Raw genomic sequence first — 23454 nt, forward strand, 5'->3', positions numbered from 1 at the left:
AGACGAACACAGCAGTGAATACAGCAGCTCGAATAGGCGGTCATTACACATAAATACTGTAGCAGTCGGACTTAAAGCGAAATACGTTTACTAATGTGCTTTTCTCAGGAGTAATTGTTAGATTACTTGTACGTAGTTGACCGATATCGCACACTTGTAGCTAACGTGTAACGTAGTGCTAGCTAGCTAACATTAGCGACGTCAACCGCGGCTGGCTGAACCCCCTCCTTCACCTCCTTCGAGGATCATGGACAGTTAACGCAGCACTGCGCTTCGTTTACTATGGCTACAGTCTCTCTGCGATAGCTACGAGCAGTCAGGAAAGCCCGTGTTTTAAAGGTCTTCAGTGAGGTAGCTGGCTAGCTAAGGCACAGGTGAACTCACATGTAGGTAAGCAGTAGTTACATGGTTATAGCTGGTGCTTTAGCTAGCGCTGCCACTGTCGCTGGTTTAGCGTGTTGATGGTTCCCGTTGTGTTTCCTCTCAGAGTCATGGAGTCCTGCTTGAACTACAAACCGGAGAGAGTGGGATCTGTGATCGTGGAGGATTTAAGGAAAGATCTCTTTGCCGAATTCTCCAAAATACCCGAGTCCCAGGTAACCCTGCGTGTTTCAGGTTTATCAGTAGTAATGCTACAGGACCTCATACAGGATTGTACATAGCTAGCTATGTAGACCAGGTACAGACAGGTTTCCTACAGGCCATCACTGATGCTCATCAGTACTGATACACCATCAGACATTAGTGTGTGTGTGTATGTGTGTGTATATATATATATATATATATATATATATATATATATATATATATATATATATATATCACGTGAAAGGGTTAAGACACCCTGTGAAACCTCTGTATTTTAACATTAAAGACATAGAGATATGGTAAGTTAATAAAACTGTTATTTGCAAAATGTAATTAATAGAAATTCTGTTTCTGTGAGCGAAAATATTTATTGCTACTAAATCCTACCTATTCCTACTGTTTATTACTACTACTGAATGCCCAAAAAATGATCAGCTGTAGATTAATTAGAGAAGATCTTGCAGGATCCTGTCTTGTTTGCCCTGTTGAAGTGAATGGTATCACCATGACAAGACCCAAAGTGCTTTCAGAGGCTTTAGAGAGAAGGTGGCAGATGCATACGAGTCTGAGGAAGGATTTAAAAAGATTTCAGAACAATAAGAAATCAGCTGTTCCACTGCCAACATGAGCAGGTCCTCTTAGCAAAGTTCAGCCCGAGAGCAGAAGTCTCCAACAATCCTAAAATGTCATCCCAGGATCTACAGGGGGCTCTCGCTACAGTTGATGTCAAAGTACAGCGTCTACCCTTAGACAGAGACTGCACAAGCTTGATTTTCATAAGAGGGCTACAAGGAGGAAACCCCTGCTGTCAAAAAATAATAATAAATAAATAAATCAACAAAGAACATCAAAGTAAAACAGATGTTTGCCAGAGAACATCCCGACTAAGACATGGGCAAATGAATTCTAATCTGAGGTGTTTTCAGTGATCATAAATTTGGGTTGTTCTAACTTTTTTTCCTTAAAAGAAAACAGCATTTTGTTAATTTCATTTTACAAAAGATTTTTACAAAGTATTACTTCAGTTTTATGTGTTAAGTTATATTACCTCCATCTCCCAATATTGTTCAAATGAAGAGCAATATCCATATAATTAAATAAGTTAAAAAAGGCAAAGGTTTTTAAGGGGCGCACTATATTTTTCTTTTAGTTATAATCTTGTATTTATTTTATTATTAGCGTTTTACTAAGCTAGTAAGTGTTTTACTAGAAGTTGATGTGAAGTTCTAGTGCTGTGCTAGTCACACTGAACATGCCTGTAAGAATGAGCCATGATTTGCTTTGCAGGACTCTATGTTACTGGAGAAGGAGCATTTGCAGGTCTATCTCAGGATACGCCCATTTACCTCCACGGAGAGTGGCTTTGGTGAATCACAGGTCTGGAAAAAGTTCATGTTAAGCTGATGTGTATTTTCAGATGGAGCTGGTTGGTAACTTTTGTGTTGGCCTCTACTGCACTGCTTGATGCTGTTCGGGACAGAAAACATGAGCTCAGCTCATGAAGAGCTTTCATAGAAAGGAGTTGTTGATTGTTACTTGTTGCTTTGCTTGTTGATGCAGAGATGTAGGCCTAATAAACTTGTTTTAACTGTGCTCTCCCTAAACAGGATTGCATTTCAATCGAGTCCCCAGACACTGTGGTTTTGAAGGCCCCACGAACGTCTCTAACAGCCAGGCAAAGTGAGAAACTAGGCCCCCAGGTTGCACAGAGATTCCAGTTTTCAAAGGTACACAGACTAACCCTTTTGCATCTAAGCTATGAACGGCTACATGTTGAACACACTTCAGAGCCTATGTTGTTCATGTTCTGTTTCATTTTGCAGGTGTATAGTCCAGAAACATCACAAAGGCAGATATTTGAAGGAACAACTAAATCACTTGTGAAAGATGTCCTGGCAGGAGAAAATTCCCTGATTTTCACGTATGGAGTTACCAACGCTGGCAAAACGTTCACATTTTTAGGTGAGCCTAACTCCTCTGTGGTGTGTGTGTGTATATATGTATATACAGTGAGTCCAAGAAGTATTTGATCCCTTGCTGATTTTCTTTGTTTGCCCACTAATAAAGACACTATCCTTCTGCACTTTTAATGGTAGATATATTCTAACATGGAGAGACAGAATATCAAGACAAAAATCCAGAATATAATTTTAAAGAATATATTTTAATTAATTTGTATTTCAATGAGGAAAATAAGTATTTGATCCCTCTTGCCAAACACACTCAATACTTAGTGGCAAAGCCTTTGTTTGCAAGCACAGCGGTGAGACGTTTGTTGTAGTTAACCACAAGTTTAGCACACACACCAGGGGGAATTTTGGCCCACTCTTCTTTGCAGATCCTCTCTAAATCATGAAGGTTGGTGGGCTGTCGCTTGGCAACTCTGACCTTCAGCTCCCTCCATAGATTTTCGATCGGATTGAGGTCTGGCGACTGGCTGGGCCACTCCATGACCTTAATGTGATTTTTCTTGAGCCAATCCTTTGTTGCCTTTGCTGTATGTTTAGGGTCGTTATCATGTTGGAAGACCCAACCACGGCCCATTTTCAGATCCCTGGCAGAGGGGAGGAGGTTGTCCCTCAGGATTGTGCGGTACATGGCTCCATCCATCTTCCCAGTGATGCGGTGAAGTAGCCCTGTACCCTTGGCAGAGAAACACCCCCAAAACATTATGCTTCCACCTCCATGCTTGACGGTGGGCACAGTGTTCTTGGGGTCATAGGCAGCATTTTTCTTCCTCCACACATGGCGGGTGGAGTTGAGGCCAAAAAGTTCAATTTTGGTCTCGTCTGACCACAAAACCTTCTCCCAATAACTTGGTTCATCTTTCAAATGATCATTGGCATACTTGAGGCGCGCCTCCACATGTGCTCTCTTCAGCAGGGGTACCTTTCGGGCACTGCAGGATGTGAATCCATTGTTGCGCAAAGTGTTGCCAATTGTTTCCTTGCAAACTGTGGTCCCAGCTGCCTTCAGGTCATTTGCTAACTCCTGCCGAGTGGTTGCAGGACGATTTCTGACTGTTCTCAGCATCATTGCCACCCCACGAGGCGAAATCTTCTTTGGAGCACCGGGCCGAGGTCTGTTGATTGTCATGTTATACTCTTTAAACTTTCTGATAATTGCACCAATAGTTGTTACTTTCACATCCAACACCTTACTAATCTTTTTGTAGCCCATTCCAGCTTTGTGAAGGTCAACAATTCTGACTCTGAGGTCCTGTGACAGCTCTTTGGTTTTACCCATGTTGGAGACTTGAAATCTGTGTGATCTGTCTGATTCTGTGGACAGGTGTTTTTCACACAAGTGATTAGTGAGAACAGGTGGCTTCAGGTCAGGTAACAAGTTGATTGGGAGTGTCTAACTGGTCTGTAAAAGCCAGAACTGCTAATGAATACTAAGGGATCAAATACTTATTTCACTCCATGAAATACAAATCAATTAATATATATTCCTTAGATTTATTTTCTGGATTTTCTTTTTAATATTCTGTCTCTCCATGTAAGAATACATCTACCATTAAAAGTATAGAATGATCATGTCTTTATTAGTGGGCCAACGAAGAAAATCAGCAAGGGATCAAATACTTCTTGGACTCACTGTATATTTAATTATATATATATATATATATGTGGGTACATTTCTAATATGAAAAGCCTTAACTCCCTGTGCCAACCACAAACTAGATTCTACAAAACATTTTAATGGATTTTTAGGTTTCATTATAGTTGATTACTTTTGGGAGCGATTCACCACATATCACAATAAAAGTGATATGTTGACCAATGTCCTGAACATTTTATATTTAAATAATGATGCAAAAACATGTTTCTGGTGTAAGTCACGTGTGGTGTTTTTTTTGTTTGTTTGTTTGTTTTTTTTTTTTTTTTTTTGTTAATGCTGTTTGCAGTTTTTGTTTCAGTTTTAAGTCAGAGGTATTACAATTTTATATTCTTTAATTACTGAAATGAAATTCTACAGAAAATAGATATTCCATGCAATTCACGGTATAACTTTAATAGAGTAAAAAAAAACTAGAAAATAGACAAAAATATAATTTTATTTGTTATTATCATTCAGAAATAATAATAATGGGAAAATAACAATAAGAAAGGGTTTATTAGGGAGAATGCAAAATGTACCCCCAATTCTAGAATGACCATTCTATATAGATATGTGTGTATGTATGTACATATGTGTGTGTATATGTCATTATTTTTCCTTATCTATATTTTTAAGGCCCTGAAACCGATGTGGGAATTCTGCCTAGGTCACTGAATGTGATCTTTAACAGTATTGAGGGAAGAATCTATACTCAGAATAACATCAAGCCCCACCGCTGTATAGACTTCACTAGACTGACTAAGGATCAGCAGGATGCCGAGGCAACAATTAAGAAAAATCTTCTGAGAAGATACAAAGAGGTACAGGATAATATTGTTTTCTTGGTTGGATGTGTTGTAATGTAGAATTATGGGTCTGAATTTATGACTTAATTTTGATTGGCTGACAGTTCTTAAGGAAACGATTCAGTGCATCGTAATTACGAATCATTCATTACGAATCATTCTAAAGCATTTTTCATGTTCGCCTCTCTTTTATCCTCTGTGCTTTTAGAGTGACCTGCAGAAAAGCACCTCCAGTATGTCAAATTCTGCTTGTAGCACATTACTCGAGGGCAAGTATCTTCTAAACCTTTCACCTGTTTTTAAGTATTTATGGGGTGGATTTCTTGCTTCTTTCTTAATAAGAGATCAAAATAAAGCTGTGGACGGTGATTCTAGCTGTGTCTTCGCTTTAGCCTCCAGCTGCAGTGATCTAGATGGAGACAGTCTCTGTTTGGAGGAGGACTCTCATGTCAAGTTCTCAGTGTGGGTCTCCTTCTGCGAGATCTACAACGAAAACATCCATGATCTGCTTGACTTTGCCTCGAGTGGTTCCCAGAGGAGGAGTGTTCTGCGGCTTTGCCAGGATGTCAAAGGCAACACGTTTGTCAAAGGTAACTGGATAGGCCGCTGCTGCATCTTTTTCTACATTAGAAAAGATTGCTGCATGATATGTAGACACAAAGGGGACTGCATACTCACACATTTTTCCTTTTATTGTAACTGTTTCTTTATTAAAATCATATTATGAATATTCCCACAGATCTGATATGGGTCCAAGTAAACAGTGCAGATGAAGCCTACAAAGTTTTAAAGATTGGGAGGAAAAATCAGAGCTTCTCTTCTACAAAGCTCAACAGTGTTTCCAGCAGAAGGTACTACTGAGTATAGAAATGACAGTGTGTAAACATGCAGTCATGGTTTTGTAAAGTGATTTACAATCCAACTCAAACTTGTGTTCTTTTTTCAGTCATAGTATTTTCTCCATCCGAATCCTGAGGATTGAAGATATGAGTGTCCCTCGAGTCCAAACAATAAGCGAGTAAGACTGCATTTATTTTTCTACTGTATTGGTTTAAATGCTTACCCTGTGTATAGAATCATCGGCACTGTTGGGTGAGAATAACCCTACAACGGTCCAACAACGCTGACACATAGTCCCCGTCCAGTACCCCATTAATTCCTGATTTTAAATATAATGGAAAGACCTGGAAGTTCATGGAAGCTGTTATTGTGAGGCTCACAATGCTAAACAATGTTGCTTTAATGAAATCTTTAATTCCTTCAGGTTATCTCTCTGTGATCTGGCGGGCTCAGAACGCTGCGCCAAAACCCAGAACCGAGGAGAGCGCTTAAAAGAAGCTGGGAATATCAACACGTCTCTTTTAACTCTGGGGAAATGCATAAATGCATTGAGACTCAATCAGACACATTCCAAGTGAGTCTTACTCATCTGCTATTTACCAAATACCCAAATAAATGCTCACAGATATGTCCATGTTTTTTGTGTTTTTCAGAAGTCCTTGAAAACATTCTGCTGACACAAAGTGGATTGCACCTTTACTCCCTTTTTCTTCTTTTTACTAGGTTCCAACAGCATATCCCTTTCAGAGAGAGCAAGCTGACTCATTACTTGCAAGGCTTTTTCTGTGGCCGTGGAAAAACGTGCATGATTGTCAACATTAACCAGTGTGCTTCAATGTTCGATGAAACGCTGAATGTCCTCAAATTCTCAGCAGTGGCTCAGAAGGTCAGTCATGTACTTATTTGTTTATCCCTGCCTCTTTGTCGACATATTCAAGAGTTCTGGTTCGTGACCGTGTTTGCAATGCCAGTTAGTGCTAGGTGATATGACCTCAAATCGGTATCACGATTAATGGAACGTTTTATCTTAACTACAATTAATGAACAAATATATAATTTGCTCAGTTGGCTTTGGGTTTAAGTCCCTCTCTCATGTTGCTTCTGTGTCGCATCCCAGATTGGGTCAAGTCATGCGAGTACACATGCAATATTATGATTTTAAGGGGACAGTATATGAACACACAAAGTAGGAAAACGTACAGAATTTAAATATTTGCATTAACAGCTCTTATATGGGCAAGATTACATTGGTTGGTGGTCCTGAATGATAAATTACCCAGCCTTAATGCCAGTTTTACAAGTTTTAGATGATTTCAGCTATTACATTTAACTGCTAAGTGCACAATTTTTCATTTGCCTGGTTTAGGCTTGTTACATAATTTAATTCAATGTTTCAGAAAATATATTTTTGATTATATTCAAGGTTTACTTGATATCCCAACCAAATGTACAGTTCATTTCAGCCTAAAAAACAAACAAACACTGGGCTCCTGAGTGGCATTCCTGTCTAAGCTCTTACCCAATTCAGTAGGCGATCACTAATCCAATCCACAGTAAGAAATCTGTGGTCAGAAACCCAAGAGTCATTTTGGTCCTCACTCTCTGGGTGGGTTAGATGGCCCTCCACCTCCCCATATCACTCAGTGTTGTTGGCCAGCATGAGCGCTCTCCTCCATGCGGGTTCAGCTGTCCACAGTTCGAGACCTACATAATTGACTTTTGCAGAGACCTTTACTTGTGTGTACTTTTACTAAATATAAAAATATGGCTAGCATGTCTGCCACATTGCACCAAGATTAACAGTCACATTAGGTTAATCCTAATTTATGTTGAATGAATATATATATATATATCTTTCACTGTCCTGATATGTGCAGCGGTGTTAAATTTTGTTGCGGCTGAAACCATTAGCCAATGTTTTCAACAGTACTTCAGTGATCAGCCACGACGTGACTGGAACTGATTATGTTCACCCACCACATTGCAGGTTGTGGTCGTGAACCCCAAACCAGTATTTAGTGTCATGCCCAGGAAATCTGCAAGGGATGTCTCAATAATAATCAACAATGTGGACAAGAAAGAGTGGACCAGGAGAAGCACTCTGATTGGGTGGGAGTCAAGTTTGGAGGATGTGCAGGAGGATGAGGATGATGAAGACATGGAAGAAGAGGAGGAGGAGGAAGATGAGATGGAAGAAAGTGAGGATGAGAGTGTGATGGAAAACACTGTTTTAGAAGCAGGAGACGATCAAGAGTTGCATGAGGTACGACTGTTCTGATACTGTGTGAATGCATCCTAATCAACATGCTTTATTTAATCAGGGATGTGCATCTGTAATTTCCTGACTGATTAGTGGTAATCGGGGCTTATTATCTAATGGAAGCTAATTAGGTAATTATAACAATTGCCCAATAATGTCTGATTCGCAGATAACTGCTATCTAAGTGTTGGCCATATCATCAGACGTTCAGCAATCTGTAGCCAGGTGTCTTAAGAGGGTACAACTGACCTCACTCTTTCTTATTTGGCAGGATGGCCTTTACTCTCCCCATCACGCAGTGTAATCCTAGCCAGTGTAGGCACCTCTTAGATGATGTAACACAACTGGCAGTTAGTTTTCTCGTGTTCCAGCACAAAAAATTAATATTAAAAATATTACTTGTGCAGTGTCCCACTCACTAAGATGGCCATTGCATAGCGATCTCGACTGCAGATATTCCGTGTATCAGAGAGCCCAGCTCCAAAAAAGTATTTTTTTTCAGGAGCAAGAAATACAAGTGCTTACATAATGCTTCTTTAAGTGATGCTTGGCTATTGAGATGAAATATCTTCATTATGTTCATTTTGCTGTCTTTGTACATTACAAATATCAGATTATTGGCATCTTCCCAGAATTTCCTTATCAGTGCACCCCTACTGGTCATCTTCAAAACCAATCCTAACTCATTTTACTGTAGGATTTATACTGGCATTACATTAATGGCATATGACTGACTCTCATCCAGAGCCACTTCCATTTGAATCATGCTACACAGGTAGTGGGAAATATTAAGCATATTGCCCAAGGACTGTTATTGGAGTGGTGTGGTGTGCTTGCCTGGTGGGGGAATCGAACCCTAGTCTGCCACAGGGTCGGCGGTGTTTTTTCCCAAGTTGTGAAACAAGTTCATACTGTTCATACTCTACCTGCCTTCTTTAGGCCAGTAGTTCTCAAACCGGTCCTCAGGTCCCACAGATGGTCTGCCGTTTTTGCTTTATCCTAGTTCCTAGCTAATCAGAACCAGGCTATATAGATAGCTGATTGGAATGATCACATCAGTCCCACATGGTCGTGCAATGCAAATTTTAGGCATCAGGAAAAAAATCATATCCACCGGACATTGCGCTCACTTGTATTTAACCTGTATTTCGATTTGTCCTTATGTATCCCAGCTTCAACAGAAGATTAATGAGCTGAAAGGAAAGCTCTCCAAGGTCGATTCTGAAAAACTGGCCATGGAATCTCGCATCAGGGAGGAAGTTACCGCTGAGTTCATGGAGCTGTTTTCTAATATGGAAAAGGATTACAAGTACGGCAGAGCATCCATTACGTTTTCCAAAATGTTTTTGCTCTAATCCACCACACAAATCTAATGAGTTTTGTATTCCCAGTGAACGTCTTCAACGAGAGAAGGAAATTGCTGAAGAAAGAGCAGAGAGGAGGCTGGAAATACTTAAGAGTTTAGTCAACAAAAATGCCGGCGAGTTTGCAGACGCAAGCTCGGCTGGAGACGCAACGGAGGTAAATATGAGCATTTTATTTTGAGCCTTGAACACCTGCTTCCTCCCCCCCCAATGCTATGTGCCTCGTCATTTGACCTTTTAGAACGATTCCTTGCATTAAGGTTGCCTTTTTATAAAGAGGTATGAAGTAGTGCGCTCTCTCCTTCAGGGGACTAAGATGGAGGTTTTGGATGGGATGATTGAAGCGATGCAAAGTGACCTGGCTAAGATAAAGAGAGACGCGGAGGCAGCACAGACGTGTCTGGAGAAGGGGGCCCACTCCCCTGGAGCGGTCAGCAGGCTGAGGACGCAGCTGGACGAAATGGCAAAAGAGCTGCTCAAAAGTCAGCAGCTCCTCGATGTGAAAACCAAGGGTGTGTATGCTCAGTTTGATCGTACCATATCAAACACAGCATGACAGTATTTTGTGGGTCTAACTGCATTGTCAATTACATTCCAGAAACGGAAGCGCTGCACGTGCAGTCCGAAATATCCAGTGAGCAGCTCCTGGAGGCTAACAAGGTTTGTTTAACACACAGATATTGATCTGATTGTCCTTGGTCTACTTCTTGATCTGCTGCTTTTTCTTCATCTTTCTTTTTTCTTCTTGTAGAATTATGAAAGCCAGAAAACAAGGTGTATGGAGCTCATGGCTATCTGCCAAGAGAAGGATGAAATGATCTCCAAGCTGCAGACAACTTTGGATCAAAATATTGAGGCAGCTACTGAAGATGTGAGTTTTACCGACTTGATCAAACATCATTGTGAAGTGTACTTATACAATGATTTGACAGTGGATCGGGTTGGAGCTGATCCAATCCAGGCTTTCTTTAATAGATTTAAAAGTCCCCATCCACTTCCGATTTTACTTTTGGTTGTAGCAGAGACCCTCTGGCATCCTCTAGGTGGCAAACCAACAGACATGATTCTCAGCTGCTGCAGTGATAAACTTCTCAGAAGGTGCTGAAACAGCAGAATGAAACATTAAAATTTCACGTACTGGTTCTAGTGCTTTAACGGTTCATAGCATTTTTACAGACAGCATTGTGCTACCCTGCTGTTTGCCGTGCCCACTTTTTTCGGACCTTATTTCAATGTTAAGCACCGCAGCGTTACCAGTTAGCAGCCAAAACGAGGCTGAAGTTGACTTCTAATTCCAACTCGCTGTTCCACCTTAAATAGTGCCGCAGTTGCATTGCGTACATTTCAACAGCAGAACATAGTTAATGCATCGTTTAAGGTGGAGAGGGAAGTTTGAGTAAGAGGACAACTCTGGTTTAGCTTTTAAGTCCGAGCCTTATTGTTAACATGATGCAGCAACAGCAAGCGGCATACGGAACAGTAGTGAAGAGCGTGTTGGTTAATATGTCAGAAAAGAAGGATTTAAACTCTTCACTCTTCCATGAAACCTTTTGTTGACTTTCTGCTGTTTCTGTCCACGCTGCCAAAAGCACCCAGTTTGGTTATATCTGTGCAACGACAAAGATATTCTATTACATTATATTTTCATTTGGGGAGATATACTCCCCACCTGTCTTTATGCTTGAATGAAGCCTGGTTGGAAACGAAACTAGCTATTGTGCAAGTGCTCCGTTCTACCAGCAGGAGAGCTGCGCTCTATTCAGAACTAATGCGCATACACTGTAGAAAAGCAAATCTTAGCTCATGCAGTCTTGGCCAACAAACAGGAATATCTATCAATTTGGAGTGTATACCACTATATGCATGAAGGTGATTTGACTGAACCGGGAGCTAAATGGTCAGTCAGACTGGATTATAAAATCTTAAACACATACAGTATAGAAAGTTTAAATGTAATTTTAAATTAAATCTCATATCGCTTAAATTGACTAGTGTTTATTAACAGTACATCTTACATAAGTTGTGGGGCTGCATTATTTATAGAAACACTAGGGTCGGATCAGACTGGTATGGGCAGACAGTCAGCGTTAAGGTACTGGGATTGGATTGGGGGACAAAAAACTTGACTGGGACATCCCTGTAAATATCATAAAATCATTACACCTGCACTGACCAATATAAACTTTTTTTTTCCCCTCAGAGGGCATTTATTGAGACCATCAAAGAGGAGATCTTGCACTACAGAAGCAACTGCAAGTGTATACTCAGTGGTGGCAATCCAGAGACGCAAGACCAAGAAATGCAGCAGCTTGTGCAAGCTTTAACGGAAAAAGACCAGTGCTTAGATGAGCTCAAACACGAGCAGCTATCACTTAAGCAAAAGCTGAAGGATCTCACCGAGGACCTGACAAAGCAGGCTTGTGCGCATGAAGCTGCCGTCGCCTCGCTTGAGAGCGAGAAAGCAGCGACCATGAAACTCACGAATGAGAATGGGGCTCTTGCCAGCGAGCTCAATGTGCTCCAGCAGGCAGCCAGCGACATGTGCTCTGAGCTCAAATCCATGGAAACAAAATTAAGCACTCAGGCCACTGCGGCAGCCAAGCTTTCCGAGGAGCTAGAAACAGCTAAAGCTCTCATCAGAGAACGTGAAGGAGAGCGCACTGAGCTATCCAGTACAATCGAATGCTTGAAGCTGGAGGCCAAGAACTTGCGCCAGGAACTCGGTGCCCAGGGGCAGAAGAGCGGCTGTGAGTTCCAGGAAACCATTCAGGCCCTCCGCAAGGAGTGTGAGGTGGTGATGTCCAACACGCAAGAGAAGAGCAGGAGGATCAAGGCCTTGGAGCAGGAGCTCGCTCAGACCAGAGAGGAAATGAGTCACATGCAGGACCAGTGCAGGCAGCTTGACCAAGAGCTAGATGCCCAGAGACAGGAGAACCAGAACATCCTGGGTCGTTACGAAGCTGAGAAGCTGGCAGTGGAGCAGATGAAGATAAAGCAATCTGAGCTCCGGGCAGAGCTAGATGATGTTAAGCAACAGTTGGCACAGCAGGAACAGCACGAGCAAGCTTTCACTCGCAGCTCTTTGAGAGTTATGGAGCTGGAGAAGGAGCTTTCTGAGCGAGAGGCCCACTGTGCAGCTCTACAGGAGAGGCTACTTCACACTCAGGATGAACTGGGCAAAGCCAAGGACGTTTTGAAGAAAGAACGTTGTAGAACATCGGAAGAGGAGAAGAGAAAAACTTCAGAGAGCTCTAAAGCGTGGGATGAGGCAGAGAGGAGGAGAAGAGAAATGGAGGAGAAGCTTGTTCATAAGGATGCAGATCTGGAGGTTAAAACTCAGGAGCTCTTAAAGTAAGTCTCTTTTTAAGCTGGATTAGTTTGAATTAGTGATATCCGATGAGATCTGTGATGTCTACCGTGGCTCCCTCAGAAATAAAAAAAATATCTGTATGTGTATTCATAACAATTAGTAAGGTTGTAGCTGATACTAATTACCCATAATTTTTCTTTTTCAGTTTACGTCCGATTGGCTTTTTTTAACCAATTAAAGACCAGATGTTAGCCAACCAAATTTTCTATTGGTCTGGCCCAGACATTGCTTAGATTTTCACAAAGGACGTAAAATTTCTGGTCATAGGGCCTCAGGGTGGTTCAGCCAATTAAGGCGCTGATCATCAGCAGCCGGAGCCACAGCGAGCACAATTGGCCTTGCTCTCGGTCCCCACATCAGTTTAGTGGCATGTGCTAGTCAATGCATCAGAGCTGGGTACCTCTTCTTCCGAGCACATTGCCCAGTGACGTTGCATCAGCTGCAGTTCGAAATGAGGCGATGGCTAGTTGCTTGTGTCGGAGAAGACATCTCACTCCTCACCCTCCCCTGGGTTCAGACCTAATCTCATTGCTAAGAAAACTCAATAGGCAATATTAAGGTCAGCAAACATGATTGGGGTCATGTCCATATATTGTATGAGAAGTCAATAAGGTAATTATCATAATAGGCCTAATTTGGATACTTCATCGATCAGTCACATTCCTTACAAATTACATGACAGAACCTTAGGTTCCTTAGTTAAAGAAATCCAGCTCCAATAGTGCTAAAGCGATCTTACAGGCATCTTTATATTAAATATAATTCAGTGTGTCTTTATTAAATTGGCCATTATAAATGTTGAGTAACACTTTAGACTGTCCTTTATCAACCCTGCGGTATTGCTTCTGATCCTGACAGGTCCAAAGAACAAGTGAATGATGGACTAGATCAAATTAGGAGCTTAAGTCTTGACCTGCAACAAAAGGAGAGGCATATCTCTGATCTGCACAGCAAGCTCTCTGAGGGCAGAGCAGAAGCTGAACGCCTACAGAACGAGGTAAGTAATCGTAGCTTGTGGGGGAAAACAGTCAGAATGGCTGGATCAGAGTAGCTGCTCGTGGAACTGACATGTAAAACCACTGTGTTCTGTCTAAGATTACATTGTTGACCGAACAGATCGGAAAGCTGCAGCAACAGCTGGGTGACTTAAAGGAGGAGAAGGATCAGGCTTTGAGAAGCCTGGCCAATAAAGAGCAAGCTTTGGAGAAGTTTAGGACCGTGAGCACTATTCATTGGTCTTATCTTGATCTTTTTTTAATCTGGGTTTCTTTTGAGGTTGTTTTCTTAATCAGTTTATCGTAATTTTCCCCCGTTGACAGGAACAAGCCGTCAACGTCAGCGCCCAGGAAAATCTGCAGCAACACCAGGAAACATGTCAAGGTAATCCTTTCATGCGAGCTGCTCACAGGCTAACATTTGTAGTCTTCAGTTTTTTCACACAATTCCAGGTTTATCTCAGTATCTTAATGTAATCCTCTTAATCTGATGCCGTTAGACTGTGTGCAATAAAGAAGGAAATCCTCAGCTGCCATTTGCTTTATGTTTGTAGCACTTCTGGCCAAGGAGAAGCTGATTGCGGAAATGCGCCTCACGTTATCTGACAAAGAGAGGATACAAACAGAACAAGAGCGAGATCTGGAGGCTAGGCTGAATGAGATTGAATCTCTAAGTGAAGGTGACAAGGACATTGTCTGTGGAGAAAGAAAATATGCAATTTCATGTACACATTTGTCTGGGTTACTGACATTAATAATAACAACACCACCTACTGATCCCTCTCAGAACTCCTGAAGCTCAAGGAGAAGTGCCAGAAGGAGGGAGTGACTGACTCTGGCTCTGATAATACTCGCCAGGAGCAAGAGAAAGGAGAAGGAACTGCAGGACACTTGACAGTAAGTGCAAACCAAGAGTCTTTGATCTCCCTACATTTCCAAATCCTACACGGGCCCTCTGCTATAGCCGCCATTCTGATAGAAAATGGATGGACGTTTTTTTCAGTAGTGGGAGAAAATGATTCCTTTTGATGTTCCAGACAGATGAGAAGCTGGAGAGGGGCTTAGGTGGGGAGCTTATGCCCCCCGATGCACCCCAAAGGCCAGAAGAAAAAGCAAACCAGGTGACAGACCAATCCCAGGATGAGATCCGCCCCAAAGTGCAACTTGAAGCGGTAAATTTTCTCTCTCTCCAGCACTCTCTTTCTCGGAGCAGGATGTGGCCGGCAGTAGTTATTTATTCACGCAGCGGATTTCTGAGCTTCATAGGTCAACTGCCTGTCTACCACCAGGAGGTATGGTGGAGCTGTGGAGAGAAAATCACCTCAAATCCCACACCTGAGCAGAATGCGAGCTATAAGAATGCTGTGGGTTTTGTTTAATGGCATGCTTTTTATTAGGCCTTATATTTCTGCCTCATAAATGAGCTTCCACCCAGCTGTAGTTACTTTGGTAAAATGTAAATATACACAATCAGCCATAACATTTGCATTAGGTGACTTGACAGGTGAAGTGGAAAAACAATGGTTATCTTCATATACAGTGGCATCTGTAGTGGTTTGGGATATATTAGGCAGCAAGTGAACAGTCAGTTCTTGAAGGTGATGTGTTAAAAGCAGAACACATTCGCAACAATAAGAATCTAAGCTACTTTGAGAAGGGCCTATGTGATAGTTGGATGATTAGACAGGTCCGAACATCTCTAAAATATCAGGTAGGTCTTAGGGATTTTTCTGGTATACAGTGGTCAGTACTTACCAAATTGGTCAGAGAAAGGACAACCAGTGAACCTGAACGACAGGGTCTTGGGCACCTGAGGCTCACTGATGTGATCTAAGGAGGCCCCACCTCACAACTTACAAGACTTAAAGGATCTGGAGCTTGGTCTTGGTGTCAGAAACCACAGGACGCCTTCAGAGATCTTGTGGAGTCCATGCTCTCAAATGGTCAGATCTGTTACTAACTACTAACTACGAAGTTAGTTGTCCAAATAAGTTCTTCCTCTCCAGCCCAGGAGGTCAGCAAAGAACAAATAAGACAAAGCAACACAAGGCTACAGTTTAAATAGTCTGATTACTAACCTTGATGCTCATCCGGGTTCAGTAGCTAACAGCATTGTCATTTCTTTGGTCCTTTTTTAATAGAGACATTGGTGTGCATCTGAATTCAGGTCTTATTTGTTAACAAATTTACTGTAGATTAATCTGTAAAATTTGATATGCTACTACTGGGCTTGCTTATAAAATTCTAATTCTTTTTAACACTGCAACGTAACGTTCTTCACAGAGTATTTTTGGGGTGAGAGCGAGCACACTATAGACAATACTGATATTGATGAGCCTCACACAACATAACCACATCGCTCACACTGTTCATTGCTTCCAATGAAGCTCCCCTCCGAGAACATTGCTTCAGAGTGTTACAATTTGTCACAGGGTTCATACGGGTCCTGGAAAACCTGGAAAGTCATGGAAAATAAACATGCTAAAATCCAGTACTGAATAGTTTTTGAAAAATAACAAAATTAAAAAAGAACTTAAAAGTCATGAAAAAAATTGTAATAAACTCCTGTTGTATTTTATAAGAATATAAAACACTAACTTTTATAGTAGCATATGTTTTCACATGACCAATCGCTGCCTGTATTTCATATGATCATGGTGTCATGAACGTGCATTATGTTGCTAGCCTGGACGTTCCTAAAAACTAGCATGGACTAAACATTCCCGTAAACAAATTATTGGAAAATTTTTGATCCTGGAATTTTTAGTTTTTTGGTACTTAGTCATGGAAAGTCCTTGAATTTTAAATTGGTTGCTGTTGTGTACATTCATAATTCCTCTCCATTATGTTCTTAGAATTTTAGGGTCTACTACAGGTTCTTTGAGCATTTGACCATGTTAGAACCATAAAGAACCATTTTTGTTAAAAAAAAAAAAGTGGCTATGAGAAACTTTTAAATTAGCAGAATAGTGTAAGAAAATATTATGTTTTGTAATACTGTGTAGATTCTATAACTCATTCATTTTTAATTGATGGTTTCCATGAAAAGATTGGTGACAGACTGGTTTATTTAGTGCCATGTTTATACTCAGACCGTCTTCAGATCCCACTGTTATGATTGGCATAATAAGTAAACTTTTCCTATACTCAGATTTTATGCACATAATGGTGCATTTAAATAAATTAAAAAATCTGAATATATCACCTTGTTTACAGTATCACAACAATCTATCATATCACCAGGTACTTGCCAATACACAGCCCTATTAAAGAATCTTTACACTGACTTCTACAAAACCTAATGTCCTTCACACATACATCTCTCTTTACAATAATGATTTTTTATGGAACAAAGAAGGGTTCTTCTGTGGAAACCCTTCACTGTTCTTGTAATGCTCTGTAACACATGCAAACCTGAATAATGCTTGTCCTCATCAATCTTCTTTCTGATTGCTCTGAGCAGACTGCAGCGCAGGACTCCTCAGTGCTCTCCACTGATGGTGAGAGAGAGGACAAACGCTTCCCCAAACCACAGCTGGAGATCAGCTTCACCCCACTCAAGCCTGACCGCGTCAACGTCCGCAGGCCAGGAGCCGAGGAGTCAGTCACAGTCAAAATCAGACGTACAGCAAGGAAAAGGAAGAGTGCTGAGATGGAGGTCTGTTGGATGTCTTGCGACAGTCATCGTTGCGTTTAAAAAAAGAGCTGTTTTCATTTATTATTCATTTGTTGTCATTAGTAGATGATATGGTAACCTTGGAAACTGGAAGTCAGTGTTGTCAGGGTTGCAGAATACATCATGCGTTTGAAATATTAGGATCAGTTATGATCTTGTGTCAGCCTGGGTATCCCATTTCCGCCCATCTCTGAGGCTAGGGGTACAGCTGATGGCACATCTACATTAACATCCCTTGGCACTTGGACATGGCACTTGCACATGTCCGTCCCTCCAGAACAAGAAGTCTGAACACCAAAGCCAATCTTTGATGTCTGCAAAGGGGCCCATAAAGGGCACACAAGCTAATCCTTGGGTCTCCAGAGGGGAATGGAAAGGACTGATGCACTGCCTGCTCCCTTAATAGACTGCTGGAGATGTGCCCCTCTATGCCCCGATATTTGATTGTATCATGATACATTTTTTATTGTGATACTCAATATACTCAGGAATATCTTCAAAGCTTAAAGAACACTGACCAACAGCACACCTCATTAGTAAGAGTGTAATTGGAGCTTATTTATTAGTGGTTATTTAGATGAAGTGCATCATATCCTGAATAGAAATCACTGTACTGAGTATGGGAGAGTATTAGAACAGCAGTTCTTTAGGGTTTCTAAACTAGCCACCATTACAATATTCATTAGTGTTATTCATTATTTATTACCGTATTCATTAGTGTAGCTGCCTCAGTAAAGCCTTGAAGTTAACAGATTTAACATTAACGTTGTTCCGTGATTTAATAATCATGCAGGACCCGCGGACACACCCACCTTGTGCAGACTTGCGTCTTCCAGTCATATATGCGTCATATGTCACCATTTTCCCTAAGGGTTCGGTTGCAAAAAAATTAAATGCCATTATAAACCCAAAACAATCCAGGACTAAAATCCATCCGATGTATCATTTTCTTGCTTGGTTTGGACCAAGGGAACTGAACTACAAGTATAAACACACACAAAGACTTTGTTTGCCATTGTGTACTATGAAACTTTCCTGAAATATTGTAATATAATATGTGTACCATATCGCTCATTCAGTGCTTTTGGTGACACAGTAAAGAATCCATTTTTACTGAAATTGTTGTGAGATCAGAGATTTATACCTCTACTCTTTGTGATCTAGAAATCTGTGGATTCCGAGAACAGGAAGAACCTGCGGCTCCGAGGAAACTCCAGGGCCAACGTGCAGTCTGCAGAGGTACATGTCTCTCTGTTAAACTGTGTTTTCCCAGCGAGCTGCTGAAACTGATGTTGTCTACACTGTTTTATGCAGCATTCAATAAGCCTTTATCTCTAACTTTGCGAGTGCAATCATTGTTCATTTATGTGTCAATATTTCTTTTCTCACAAGTCCCCCGCAGCGCTCAGTAAAAAGGCCAATCAATTAAAACAACTGGATTCTCCTGTGAGCCTGAAAGGAAGAAAGGATGGAACTTTGCAGAAGATCGGTGATTTCATCCAGAGCTCACCAACCCTGCTTGGTAGCAAAGGTCAGCACTGGCTCTTTTTTAGGCTCTATCAATGCTATTGAGTTGAACTCCGATCCCCTTAGCTGTGAATAAACCAAGCTTCTGCTCTCTCTGCAGCCAAGAAAATCATGGCAATGGTTGCTGTGAAATCCCCGGAGTCGCAGATCGCAGTGGAGACGAACAACAAACCCAAGAGGTCCAAACGGAAACTCTTCAAGACCCACATTTCCTCCCCTTTTGACATACCTTCTCATCCGGTCAGTAATGCTTTGTGATTTAGGTTATTCTAGGTAAAGTGTGGTATATAACATCTCTGTTGTATCAAACCCTTGTGACCTTTTTTGTGTTTTAACTCTATTTGAAGATAGCAGCCACACTTTACACTGCACAGAATGTTGTCTTACCAAGTACCAAGTGCAGATTGTAAAAAAATGCACTTTCAGTGCATAGCATTGCTCTGCCCATTCTTTCATCTCCACTTACCATTTAGGAGCACTGTGTAGATCTAGAATTACAGACTGTAGCCCATCTGTTTCTCTGCACACAAGGTTAGTTATCCACCTTTTCACCCTGTTCTTCAGTGATCATGACTCCATATGACCACCACAGAGCAGGTTGTGTTTGGGTGGTGGGTCATTCTCACCAGTAGTTTAGACACAGCAGTGCTGCAGGAGTTTTTAAACACAGTGTCCACTCACTGTTAGACACTCCTACCTAGTTGGTCCACCTTGTAGATGTAAAGTCAGAGACAGAAGCTCTGTATCTGTTGCTGCACAGTTCGTGTTGGTCATCCTCTAGTACTTCATCAGTGGTTACAGAACGCTGCCCACAGGATTCTGTTGCTTGGATATTTGTGGTTTGTGGACTATACCAAGTACAACAGTGATGCTGACTCTTGATTGTACTGCTCAAACCAGCACAACACACACTAACATGCCACCGCCATGTCAGCGTTACTGCGGTGTCACTGCTGCTCTGTGGTGGTTCTGTGGGGTCCCGACCATTGAAGAACAGGGTGAGAGGAAGCTAATTAACAAAGATGGACTACAGTCTGTAATTGTAGAACTGGGATATAATGGAAGAATGGAAGTTCGTTTGAAACCAGGGGTGGTAATAATATCCTGACTGTGTATAACTGAACTCATTTGAAAATAGGTTAGAAGTGAGTTGAATAATCCTATAATAATCTTTCAACAATGTAAAAAGGAGAGATATCAGAGTAGATTTAAGAGGATTTGACTTGCTCAGAAATGTTATTTACACTTTATTATTAAACATTACACTTTACATGCATTCTCAGGATGTCTTGTGATACATTGGTTCAAAATAATGGAATCATGTTGGTAAAGTAGTTACCATACAATTTTAGATACACAAGGTTTTGTTACAGCAGTGAGGAACACACCCTGAATGAGCAAATTAGGAGTATATTTAAGCTGGCCATGATAAAGAAAGCCCATATAATATTTGTGAGTAAATGGGGGATTATTATCAGCCTGATTTTCCGATTACAGATGATAATTGCAACTTAGAAATGATCAGCCTGTTTTTAGCTGCTGTTCTGAAAACAAAACACCTTAAATTCCCCCTATTTTTGTTCAACCACACAGTGATGCAAGCACAGTCAGTATGCATCATGCTGTCTCGAGATCTTACAGCTTACTGTTGTGAATGGCTGTAGAGAAGAGAAGTCAAATAATGCTAAAAAATTCTGTTATTAAAATTAATTTTTAAATGCTTCATGCGTTTAGCTCTATTTGAGCTGGATTAGTTTAATCTGGGGGAGAGTTGCGATGTGAGTGATTACTGGTGAGATTCTAAGAACAAATTGGCAATGTCAGACAGGCCTTTTTATGAGCTTGCTAAGCAATATTTCCAGAGTGAAGGACCTTCTATAATTCACACAAGCTAGAGCTCCATTGGTAGTAGTAGCTCTTTCCTGGTGACAGAGGAAGAGGTTCACAGAAGGCTATCTACTAAAATGGAGCTGGAATTGGCTATTGGTTTCCTAATCCTCAAATTCAAGACAGGACTGGTGTAATCTGCCACACTTGATGATGGTGTAAATAGAATGAAAATGAAAATTTGTTTTCCAACACAAAATTTGCATGAGCTCAATTTTTTGTTGTGGTGAACGACTAGACTAGTAATTGGTGGAGTAATTGGTTCATTCACTCTGCATTTTTATTTTTTAAATACTGTAATTCCAGCATGCAGTTTAGTATGTTTGACTTAAAGTAATTTGAACCTCTCTAACTCGATATTACAGTGATTAGAGGTGAGGTCTCAATCAACACTGAACATACTACAATAGTGTTGTAAAACTGCACTTTAAACACCCATAAGAAACTCAAAAACTGAGGAATTGGCCCGTCAGATCATTTACATATTTCGAGAGCTCCTCTTATATAGCTAATCCAGCTCAACTAGAGCTTATCACTTAATTAATGAATGATAGTGTGATTTTCATTCATATGCAAATAATAAAAAAGAACTGGTATCAGCCACAATGAGGTGTTATCAATCATGGTATCAGCCTAGAATTTTTATATGGCACCATGCGTAATGCCAGGTGTGGGCTAGAGGGGTATAAAGCCAGCCAGCAGTAAGCTGTGGAACTGTGTTCCCTGGAATGATAGATGGTCATTCCAGAATCTAGTAGAAAGCATTTGTCCCTGGACAGTTGAGACAGTTACTCCCAGCAAAAGCAGGATAATGTGGTATTGATGCCGCTATCATGGTGTTAGCATCGCTACTGCACCGGCCACCAGCCTCACCCAGCATCGCTACCTCTGCATTATTCACAAGCCATGTTCATGAGGTCTTCACATCTAAACGCTAGTAATGTAAACATGTAATCTACATTTTAAGGCTCTGAGTCTACTCTTATGAAACATAAGAGGGCATTTTATGCAACAGCTCCTTTTTTAAAACTAAAGCACATATGTTTTGGTCCGAAACTCCCTATTTATTGAAAAGCTAACAGTTTGTTTATTAATACCCTTGATTTCAAAAGAATCAGTGAATGAGCAGGTGTCCCGATACTTTTGTCCATGTAGTGTGTTTATTTTGGTGCTGTGTCTGCTGTCAACAGTAAGCTATAGTAAGTTGTAGGTTATTGGAAGTTAGAGAACAGTATGGAATTGTTGTTTATGTTGTCTCCTGATTTCCTTCCGCAGATCATTGGAATAGATCAAGAAGACAAAGAAAGTGATCATCTCATCATCAAGAGAAAACTGAGAACGAGAACTGCAAAGAAATGATGCCCAAAATGGACTTTTCCTGTGGACATGCTGCTCATTTACATTCCAGAGCTGCTCTGTTTGAGCTATGAACACTGGCATATGGTGTAAATAGTGCGGTCTGTTCTTGTGGGATGCGTTGTCTGTTGTAAGATGTACATAAGTGCTTCATGGATGGTAGGGCTGGACTTGTACATGTAGCTGTTTTTCTCAGCATGCTCTGCTTTTTTTTTTATGGGGACAAAATATGATGGGGAATATGGAATATGGAGAGAAAAGCTGTGTCCTTCAGGTAAATAAACCTCCCAAAATGACCCGGAGTGCTGTTTTACAGGTTGATTTGTCAGAGATCGCATTTCCCTTTGCATTTGGTGGCTGGTTTTAGTTTGATCGAATCTGTCCTGTCGTCATGACCATTGTAGATGGTGTAGATCATTCCTGTGAGCGGGATTGTTCTGGCTGAATGTTAAGGGTCAGTGTGCTGTATGAAAGTCGTTTGTTACTGCTGTCAGTGGATGGAGGTGGTTGTCATCTGAGAAGAGTAAGTAATACATTTTCACTGGCACCTCTTGATCTGTGCCCACAGCACTACGACAAGCCACTGCTGCACTCAGCCATCTGTGGCCAAACTCGTGTGACATTGAACACAAAGATGCTTTTTGCTCCTCTGTTACAGTTACCGTAATTTCAGACAATCCTTAATGGGTCGTTTTGGCTTGCTTGTCACCTGCAGTATAGAGCTGAAGTTTAAGGCTTGGGACTGCCAGCGGATTAATCCAATCATATGCAGAAGCAGAGTTCCCACGGATCTTTTAAAGGGCCAACGCATAACATGGCAAATGAAGCGTTCTGCACTTGGTCAGTTTCAAAATGTCGTTCTCTTCTCACTCCAAGCTGATCGTTCAAGGAGACATAGCTGACCATTTTAAGCAAGACTAGTATCTTTAGTTTTGTTTCGATCAGTTTTACAACAGAAAAAACAATTCTCTCTGTTTTGGTAAAAGAGATGGACCGCAAGGTATCAAGGTGCCAGCTAGCCAACTCTAGATTTCTCCAGCTTCTCTGCTTGGTACCTGGCTACGGCAACTAATGAGATGGCTACCATTTAGATTAGACCATTAAGTCACCACCCACCACTGTAAAGGTGGAGTTATAGACACAGCAGGACTAAATTGTCTGGGGGTGCTCTCACTAAGTTTG

General features: G+C 41.1%; 1 protein-coding gene across 1 annotated transcript; it reads left to right on the forward strand.

Moving 5' to 3' along the window:
• Positions 1–309: 309 nt before the first annotated feature.
• kif20bb (kinesin family member 20Bb) lies at positions 310–22521 on the forward strand. Its single transcript, XM_072668062.1, has 30 exons — positions 310–390; positions 488–596; positions 1876–1965; positions 2196–2315; positions 2412–2550; positions 4828–5012; positions 5206–5266; positions 5390–5587; positions 5737–5848; positions 5944–6015; positions 6262–6411; positions 6561–6723; positions 7825–8100; positions 9270–9406; positions 9489–9618; positions 9769–9973; positions 10060–10121; positions 10213–10332; positions 11662–12812; positions 13690–13828; positions 13927–14049; positions 14151–14211; positions 14381–14506; positions 14614–14723; positions 14864–14998; positions 17290–17484; positions 18667–18741; positions 18895–19033; positions 19130–19269; positions 22192–22521. Exons 2-30 carry the CDS (start codon positions 492–494, stop codon positions 22273–22275), a joined length of 4803 nt encoding a protein of 1600 aa, XP_072524163.1. The 5' UTR covers positions 310–390; positions 488–491; the 3' UTR covers positions 22276–22521.
• Positions 22522–23454: the final 933 nt, after the last annotated feature.

The sequence above is a fragment of the Salminus brasiliensis genome, chromosome 22, assembly GCF_030463535.1.
Source record: "Salminus brasiliensis chromosome 22, fSalBra1.hap2, whole genome shotgun sequence".
NCBI lineage: Eukaryota > Metazoa > Chordata > Actinopteri > Characiformes > Bryconidae > Salminus > Salminus brasiliensis.